The 9,870-nt window shown below is 48.7% G+C and overlaps 1 protein-coding gene across 2 annotated transcripts; it reads left to right on the forward strand.

The window, feature by feature from the left end:
* The first annotated feature begins 677 nt into the window (after nucleotides 1-677).
* LOC102079889 (zinc finger protein 250) lies at nucleotides 678-3,762 on the forward strand. 2 transcript variants are annotated; one of them, XM_005464834.4, is made up of 2 exons: nucleotides 678-1,134; nucleotides 2,814-3,762. In XM_005464834.4, the coding sequence occupies exons 1-2, from the start codon at nucleotides 948-950 to the stop codon at nucleotides 3,590-3,592; spliced, it is 966 nt and encodes a 321-aa protein (XP_005464891.1). In that variant the 5' UTR covers nucleotides 678-947; the 3' UTR covers nucleotides 3,593-3,762. The 2 variants fall into 2 exon arrangements, with proteins under 2 accessions (XP_005464891.1, XP_005464890.1); XM_005464833.4 differs by having other exon boundaries at nucleotides 680-1,164.
* Nucleotides 3,763-9,870: the final 6,108 nt, after the last annotated feature.

Consider the following 9,870-nt stretch of genomic DNA (forward strand, 5'->3'; position numbering starts at 1 on the left):
TTACTCCCAGCAAATGGGCGACAGAAAACCGATCGGTGCCTGTGACATTCCCAGTATGCGCTGGCTGATGTCGGGGCAGCATGAGTACGAGCAACTTTTTTTGGAGATGCCCGTAATGCCGCCCTGGGCAACCGCCCATGTCGCCCCTATCAAAAACCGCCACAGTATGTAATGAGGTGGCAGATAGAATTGTAAAGCAGGCTGTTAAAGGAGATCAATTGGATTTAAATATCAGTGCTAGCAAAGCTAAAATGAAGAGCATGGTAAAACAGAAAATGATGGCAAAAGTGGTGGAAGGAGGCGAGGACAGGGAGATGGTTTTATTCTATTCAAAGGGAAACAGGGAAGATGAGAAGCACAGGGAGGAGCAGGAGAGAGGAGACAATCATATCTCAATTCAGATTTGGACACATTCATTACAGGGAAACATGAAACAGGGAGATGTAGTCGCTGTGGAATAAGTGAAACCATTTAACCTGTTCTGTTGTTGCACTGTCAAAATGATCAGGAAGAAAGAAGTCAACTGATTGAAAACCTGGGGAAAACAAGATTAAGCTAGATAGAAAGGATTTATTGCAAAGGAACTCCAGATGTGAAAGTTTTATGGCTTTATTTCAGTTTGTAAAACAGACTAATTTGTATGGAGAGACATGACGATATGGTAGTTGTTTTTTTGGGGGGGGGGTTGTTAATTTATTTATTTATTTGTGATTATTTGATATGAGCGAATTCTGGTCCACACTCCAAGCCAGTTGGTGGCGGTAGTGCACCACATTGTTGTTTGCCAACCGCCACAAAAACGTCGAAGAAGAAGCAGCAGCCGTGTCAATGGCCCCTCCAGGCAGCAGGTGGCGTCACACAGCTCGCAGAAGCCGGTGTATCTTAGCTTCCGTCGGAGAGGATGTAAACAGAAGGACACCGAGTCTTCAGAGAAAGCGGTTGAAAACATGACCAAGCTGGAGCTCCTCAACGTGTTTCTGAACGACAGGCTCACGGCGGCGGCCGAAGACATTTTTCGCGCCGTTAAAGACACGGTGGTGGAGTACCAGAGTGAAATCCTGCGCTCCAAGGAGGAGAACGAGCGACTCAAACGGCTCCTGAATGTGGCCGTCCAGCGGCTACTGCTGCAGTCAGGTGAAGAGCATCGGCTCACGGCGCTCACTGGTAAAAACCAGCCCAAGTGTCACTCATTGTCAGCGGTAGCTCCCACATAGACCCACGCAGGTGTGCTAGCACAGACACACGAATTCAGTTTGGTCTTTGGGCTTTGGAAAGAACACAGTTGGTAGTTTAACCTGCAAAAAAACAACTAAACCCGGGCTGATGATATACTAGAAACATGACGTCAGAGAGTTTCCCGAGGAGCCAGTTTCAAACAGCCAGATCCAGACACAGGGCTGGACTGGGACCGACACGTGATCGCTAACCGTCGCTGTTTTCACTAGTCGTTTAACCTAATTGTTAAGATTTTAACTGATGCCCAATGCCGGTGTCGTTGGGTAGGTATCCCCGACAGAACTGGTTTCCCCTGCGTCGGGAGAGCGGGTCCAGTTGACTCCACCTCCTTTTTAAACACCTTGACGTGGAAACAGTGACGTTTGACTTTAGTGAAAGGTGAGTGTCGGTACAGCAGCGATCAGTTTGTGGACGGGATTATTTCAACAAACCGAGGACGTTGTGTGTAATGAGACGATAGTCACGTCTGTGTGAACTCGACTCACATCAATTAATAATACACAATATTTACTCTGGTTGTTGCAGATCGCTGAAGGTTTGTGTGCTGGAAACCAAAACACCCACTGTTCAGTTTGTTCTTGGGAAACACGTTTCTGTAGATAGACCTCCAGACACCAGGGAGACACACTCTAACTACTTTGGCACAATCAGTGTGTGTCCAGTCAACATACATGTGTTAGACATCCACACTGACACTGACTGGATATCAGTAAAAAGACACATTTCTGTTTACAGCAGCATCCATCGCCTCAGAGTGTAACAGTGTGTGTCTTTGCACTACACTATATTATTCATCAGCATTAATCCCAGTACTGTGCTTCGTTACTTTGCTGTGATAAATACGGCACGACTTCAACCGTTCATGCTCAACAACGATATGGCTGAACTACAGCGACTCAGCAAAGAAAGGCTGTGAAACACTCAGGGTCACACATCCATGAGTTTATTACAGCCAGCTGGGGTTGGATAGCTTTTCCCCGTTTTTATATTTACTTATTAAAGTAAGTAAGAAGAACTGAACATGATTCACTGAGATAGAGAAATGAATGATTAGACTCTGGTCATGATCATGGCAGATAGGATGTAGGACAGGACGCGGTGGTGGTGAAGATGAAGACTGAGGCTGACGAGGAGGAGAAGGGTTGTCTAAAAGGCAGAATGACAGAGAGCACAGATTTAAAGCATGCGAAGCTGAGGCTGATTGGCTCAAAGATGATTGGACTAGAGCAACAGTATTGAGGGGGACAGCGTGGGTAGTGATGTAAAGAACAGAGGAGAAGCAGAACGCCCAGGAAAGCAGGCAGATGAGTGTTTCCAGGTGCTCCTCAGTGATGCAGAAGGTTACACATTTGGTTTGATGATCTGAAACATGTGACACGTGTTTAAAGAAAATGAGGAAGGAGGCAAATACAGCATTAAAGTGCTTTTACTTACAGTCAGCGATCAACGTGTTTCCAGCTTCGGCCATCTTCACACGTGCAGATTTGTGCTTCCACTACAGCGCCACTGTGAATCATAGTGTTCATTGACCGTGCATAAATCCACCCAGCATGACTGTGATGTCTGTCACCTTTCAGAACCCCACTCTGTGCAGGCCCAAGAAGACGGTCAGCTCTGTGCGTCTGAGTGTGGAAGGAGTGCAGAGCTGCTGTCACACATCAAAGATGAACAGAGAAACACTCAAAGCCACTGCTCGCACCAGGTAAGCAACTCTGAGGAAGGAAACTGCAGCAGCGTTGAGCCGCTGAGGTTAAATCCTCCACCTGCCCAAACCGCCTCCCTGCCTCCGCTTATATCCCCAGAGGTGAAGACGGAGACGGACAGGGAGGACGGCAGGAAACGGCAGTGTTGTAACAGCCTGCCAGCGGATGCTAACGCAGCTCAAAGTCATTCTCGTGCCACCGCTGCAAAGACACACAGGACTCTGAGAAATGAGCAGCAGGTGAAGGGGCTGCTGCGCTCAAACGGGAAGCAAAGTGCTCACATACTGCAGATTAAAAATGTAAAGTCCCTGAAGGCGTCGTCATCGCGCCCCCATCATCCGAGCCAGAGCATCCAGAGGTGGCACAGCTGCAATGAGTGCGGGAAGGGCTTCAACTTTGCCTGCCAGCTGGAGGTCCACATGCGCTGGCACACCAAAGAGAAGCCATACAGCTGCGCGGTGTGCCGGAAGAGCTTCACCACCGTAAGCATGTTGAAGAGGCACCACCGCATCCACACCGGAGAGAAGCCCTTCCGCTGCCACGTCTGCGGGAAATGCTTCAACCAGTCAGCTCACCTTAACACCCACTTCAGGCTTCACACCAGAGAGAGGGCCGGCTGGAGCCGAGCGCCGCACTGCAAGTTGTCCCAGTAGGAACTCCAAAAACTGTTTCTTCCAGTGGTGTACAGTGTGGTGTGTGCTCGTGTCTTGTTGTGCAATAAACATGACAACTGCAGATCCGGTGATGTGTGCTGGTATTAATGAGTGTAGTTGTAGCTACTGATGGGCGAGGCTGGACATTAAAGATGGCAGAGTAAACCATGTCTCCTTTGTTTTTTCTTTCAGTGCTGGACTCTTGTATCTTTGCAGTAGTGTGATAATTATTAATAATTATAATAGTTATTAAGGCCACAGGCTGTTCCTGTGGATGTTACCCAAACATGGTTCATAAGGGTTTGTTTCCTTCTCTGCTCTTTCTGTGTAAGGCTCAGTGTGGGTACTGTCAGTGAGAGCATGACGTCCAGCTCACTAAACTACTGGAGCACGCACATCTTCTCACCACCAGTCCAATCATTACTACCAACACTGTCATTAAAATTACATCCAGTTTAAATTCTTTGTTTCTCCATCTTTATAATCTTTATACAGTCTGAGAACGTCTCTGATTTCATTTGAACTTGTAAATATTAAATACAGCTTGTCGATCGTCAGGATCCAGGGCCTGGGCTGGCTCTCTGATTGAATACTCCTAATCTCTGATCTCATGAGTGTGGCCCACCATGGGGATGTACAGTTCAGATGGCGCTGAAGTGGGAGTGGTGCCTCTCCCAGCTTTAACTGCTCAGAAATGTCCACCCTGCTGATCTCTGACAAAAACTGCCCGGAGCAGCCTGGGAGGCCTCCAACAGCCAGGTTTGTGACAGCAGCTCCCTTCATGACCAGCACACATGAAACACTAAATGTATGGAGGCTCGTGTACATCGTGGAGCCCCGCCCTCTGATGTAACTGTGAAGCTGGCTTAAAAACATGTTCATCTTCTGTCAGTACAGAACATGACGTCAGCAGGCTGGGTGGCTGTGGCCAATACATTTACATTAGTTCATGTTCACAGAAGCAATAAGACTAAAACCAACAGTCACTTTAAGAGGATCACTTTCTGCCACAATGAGGTTATGAGTCAGCCGAGGATGTACGGTCTACTCTCACTCTCTTTAGCAGTCAGCTGTAATGCTCAGCTCTGTAAAGCACTTTATAAATAAGAACAGTGTGGAGGAGAGCCGGTTCACCAGACTGACAAGCTGTCAGGAACTTTCTCCTGGTCTGTCGGAGAGTCGCGAGCGGTGCAATCAGCTGATGTGTGGCTCGTTGTCCTTACTGTCCAGTTTTTTTGTTTTTCTGCTTTCTTTTGTTACCTGTAGTTGTAAAAACCTGACATTTCTGCAGCGCAAAGTGAAGAACAGAAGCTTCGAAGTCCAAAGTTTGAGAATCATAAATGGCTTCCAGCACACTCAGGCCTGTGAGGCTCGTTCAGACACTGAGCCATGGCTCTGTGCTACATGCACACATTTCTGCATCTCTGACATTCAAACACACTTCATGTTATGTCACATTCAATACTGAACTGTACATTGAGTCTTTTTAAAGGAGGCAGTTTGTGTTTTTGTGATGGATTTGCTGCTCCGAGGGAGAGCACACATGAGCTTTAAGACCTGGACAAGTTTGAAACTGTTTGTCCTCCACAGTGGAAAATGACTTTACCCAGCTCCCCGTCTCTCTGTGGACCTGGACCACTACACTCGCTGTCTTCAGAACGTCTGTCCCCCTTTCTTCTTTCACATAATGGTATGATCCCAGTCTGTCTTTGCATGTGATTGGCTGCTTGGTGTGCCCATTGAAATAAAGTTCCGCCCCTGCCTGCATGGATGCTCAGCAGGGCTCAAGGTTCACATGAAAAGATCTCCCGGGCTGAATGTGTTTGACCCCCCACGCCCCACTGTGTAAGCTGTCCATGGACCAGCTGCTCCCCAGATCTGACTGAAAACCAGCAGTGACTGAGCTTTGTCAGCTCTCAGGTCACTTTGTATTTATGTAGCACCAAATCACCACAGTCACCTCACTGCACCTTATACTGTAAGATAATGACCCTACAATAAGATGAGCAAGCACTTTGGCGACAGTGGGAAGGAAAAACTCCCTTTTAACAGGAAGAAACCTCCGGCAGAACCAGGCTCAGGGAGGGGCGGGGCCATCTGCTGCGACCGGTTGGGGTGAGAGAAGGAAGACAGGATGAAAGACATGCTGTGGAAGAGAGACAGAGATTAATAACAGATATGATTCGATGCAGAGAGGTCTATTAACACATAGTGAGTGAAGAAGAAACACCCAGTGCATCATGGGAATCCCCGGCAGCCTACGTCTATTGGAGGATAACTAAGGGAGGATTCAGGGTCACCTGGTCCAGCCCTAACTATATGCTTTAGCAAAAAGGAAAGTTTGAAGCCTAATCTTGAAAGTAGAGATAGTATCTGTCTCCTGAATCCAAACTGGAAGCTGGTTCCACAGAAGAGGGGCCTGAAAACTGAAGGCTCTGCCTCCCATTCTACTTTTTTTTTCTTCTTTTTTTTCTTCTAACCTGTCCCGTTTGGTTCTTTTGCCATCAGAATTATTGTCTAAAGGCGAAGAAAGATGCCCAACGGATTTACTTTACCAAATGGACCATCCCAGCCTTGCCGTAATGGTCCATCTGATTCACCTTTTATTGTTTATTTTATTTTCACTTGCTGAATACGGGACAGACTTGGCTGGTGGAAAGAAAGGGGAGAAAGAAAGAGGGAAAGAAAAAAACAAACAAACAAACAAACAAACAAAAAACACCTGAGAAGAGGAAGAGGAGGAAGAAGGGCAAAAAACAAAAACCAACAGAATAAGCAGACAAAAAAAAAAGTACATATCGATCACCTGGATCACCTGTTGAGAAAGAAAAAAGAGAAAACAAGCAGAAGAAGACAAGAGTAATAAACAAGATCACAATGATATATGGGAATATGACAGTAAATACTAAATATTAAACATTATGGTGAGATCGACAGCGCACAGTGTGCTTTGAGGTAGGAGCCCAAAAGGGTGTAGTTTGTGTGTGTGATCACCTGTGTGTACACCTGTGAGCATGAACGCGCTTGTTTTTAAGAGGTTCCTTCATGTAATGATCTGCTAGAGGGTGTGGGGGGGCCACTGCCCCGACCTCCAGGGCATGAAGCAGGTATGGAGGAGATCAAAACTCCAGACATCCAGAGGCCCCCAGAACACAAGAGACCAAGGAAGACCAACAGAGGGCAGCCGCGCCACTATCCCAGAAAGAGCTGAGGAGAGTCCCAGATGAGGGTCACTCAGCAGCCGCGGAGCAGAAGCCAGGGGGGGTTGCAGTGACGTGCCCGTGAGCTCCGCCGGCAGCCAGCTGTGCCTGAGTGACCGAGCCCCGGGCCGAGAGGCCGAGGGCACCCCATCCCCGAAGTGGCCCGAGCGAGCCCCAGGCTCCATGCCCCGATAAGCAGCCGCCAAGGAGTGAGCCGGTGGGTACCTGGGCGCCCACCCCCGGACACAAAGAACCACCAATGCACCGATGTCTGAGGGCGTCTGCCACCGGCAGGGGAAGTGGTGGGGGGAGATGGGCCTCCAAACCTTGGAGGGCCTGAGATGTCCCCAGAGAGGTGGCGTCTGATACCCAACCTGACATATAGACACAGACAAACAGGCACACACAGATACAAACATCTATTCCCACCCTCATGCTCTCAACACTCACCCAACGTGGAGACAGACATAGAGAGACACTGTACACACAATCACACTCCCCAAGCGTACTCTAAGCCCCGGGTCTAGGTACCCTTGCCCCTGGAGGGGGAAACTGCGCCCAGACCCAGGTGGTGTTACCCTTTTCCCTGCGGTGGGGAGAAGCAGACCGCCCCGACTCCGCAGCAGCAGGGAGGCCCCACATTCCAGACCCCAGTCGGACGGCCAACTCCTCCTCCTAGCCCCCCCACTCCAGCAGGCCGCAGAGAACGGGGTGTAGGAAGACTCCAAACCTCCCTCCACCAGCTCATATGTAGTGTTGATGTATGTGTGTTCTAAGGTGCATTTAAAACCCAGGAGGGCATGGAGCTACCTGCCAGAGCAGCAGGTAAGCGCATAGCCCCTCCTGCTAGCCCTCAATGTCTACGTGTATTTAAAATTGAGAGGTGGGCAGCGACGCCAGGGGTGAGGTGTACACCCTGATGGTGATTGGAATCCGTGTAGCATGCCCACCCCCAAGATCCTATATGTATGTGTAATGAGAGTGTGAGTAATGTGAATGTCTAAGTTGTGGGATAAAATTGAGGCAGAGGCAGCCAGAAGGGGACAGAGGGGGGGATGTCTCCTCTGCACCCTGGTGACACACCCCTACCCAAGGCCCTGCATGTGTGGGTGATTGTGGTGGAGCGGGAAGAGGGAGGCAGCTGGAGATGGGGAGGGAAGGAAGGGAGGGGCAAGTGACCCCTCCCTGGGGTCAGCTCCCCCGCTGACCCCAGTAGGCACCCCCATACTCTGCAACCCGCCAGGGAAAGGGGGCCCAGGCCCATCCAGACCGGGGCCCAGTGGAGCAGCGCCTCCCGGCCCCACAGAGCCCGGGACAGTCCACCTGACCCCACCACAGAGAAAACTGCACCCACCCCATCATCCACTCATCTTCCAGACTACACAAGACAATAGACGCCCAGGCTGAGATCTTCCTCCACCTCTCCTGTATCTCCCCCTCCTGCAGAGAGAGTTCCTGAAGAGAGGAAGGCTCCTGCAGGATGTGACAACCTCCCCCACCAGTTGAAGAGCCCCCCAGGTGGTTCGATGCACAGGCGGCACCCTGCGCCAGGACTGGGCCCCCATACACCCACCCGCCCACAACCCCGGCAACACACCAACCAGGACCCAAGCCCCTGAGGCTTGGCCAGGACCCCAGCCCAGAGACGGAGTGCCCCAGAACCTCACGCCCATCCCGGACCCACCCAGGGGCAGCCAGGCTACCAGGTCAGTAACCCACGTCCGTCAGCACAGACCCTCCCCTAGCCCTGCTGCACGCAGCCACGAGGAAACCGTCACCTAAGAGCCAACAGAGCCCCTAATTGGCCATGACCGCTACCCCGGGTTGAGCCCCCAAGGAAGATGCTCCCGGGGAACCCCCCGACGCCCTAAGCCCGTCCCTACCCCACACCAATCACAACAGTGAAGGTGGGACCAAACTAAGACCCCCCACCCCCACTAGGTGATGGAGCTGATCAAAGGAGCCCAGAGAAATTGATCTGATGTGGTGGCAGAGGCTGTATCAAGACTAATGTGATCTAATAGATAATTTCTATATTGGTTAGAATTAAGATTATTTTTATTTTTCCAGTTCATGAGGACTGTTTTCTTGGCTATGCATAGGGCAGTGAAAACCATGTGGGCTATATTCTTTTCTGTAGTGACATTATCTAAGCTGCCCAACAAACATACTAAAGGGGAAGTTGGAATGTTACATTTCAGACACTTTGATAAGTCTTCACATATCTCGCGCCAAAACTTCTGAACTGGTGGACAGAACCAAAGAGCGTGGATATAATTGTCCGGTGAATTGGTTTGGCAATGTGAGCAGTTGTTGGTAGACGTAAAGCCCATCTTGAACATCCGATGACCTGTATAGTGCACTCTATGTAGTATTTTGTATTGAATTAATTGCAGACTGGGATTTCTAATTAGATGAAAAGTTTTTAAGCAAATCTGAGACCAGAAGTTTTGGTCAAAGTTAACTGATAAACCCACTTCCCATTTTGCAATAGGAAGTGATATTGATTCATCTGTTTTAGAAAGCATTCTGTATATTTTGGAAAGTAATTTGGGGGTTTTAAGAGTAAGAAATTGAACCACACTTGGTGGTGTTTGTAGTTCAACTTGACCTGGTTTAAATCTCTTTTTTATTATGGATTTAATTTGTTGATATTCTAAAAATCTTTTCTTGTTGATCCCATATTGTGTAACTAGTCTGTCAAATGAAATAAATTCTGTTCCTTCTAGTATATGTTCTAAATATTTGATTCCTTTACTACTCCAATCTGAAAAGTTTATCATATTATTGTTTTGTAATATGTCAGGGTTGTTCCAGATAGGTGTACGTTTGCATGGGATTAATGAAGACTCAGTCAACTTCAGAAACTCCCACCATGCTGTCAGAGAAGAGCTGATGTTGATGCTTTTGAAGCATTCATGTCGTTGGATGTTTGAGCTGATAAATGGTAGATTTGAAATCTCTAGATTATTGCAAAGTGCTTGTTCTACATCTAGCCAAGGTTCATCTAAGAGGGTATGTTTTTGCCATCCTGAGATAAACTGAAGCCTGTTGGCTAAGAAGTAGTGCTGAAAGTTA

This window comes from Oreochromis niloticus, linkage group LG5, assembly GCF_001858045.2.
Source record: "Oreochromis niloticus isolate F11D_XX linkage group LG5, O_niloticus_UMD_NMBU, whole genome shotgun sequence".
NCBI classification, from domain to species: Eukaryota; Metazoa; Chordata; class Actinopteri; order Cichliformes; family Cichlidae; genus Oreochromis; species Oreochromis niloticus.

Coding starts and splice junctions, on each gene's coding strand:
- LOC102079889 (XM_005464833.4), top strand. CDS start 948: ATGACCAAGCTGGAGCTCCTCAACGTGTTTCTGAACGACAGGCTCACG. Junction 1,165..2,813: donor TCGGCTCACGGCGCTCACTG/GTAAAAACCAGC, acceptor GTCACCTTTCAG/AACCCCACTCTGTGCAGGCC.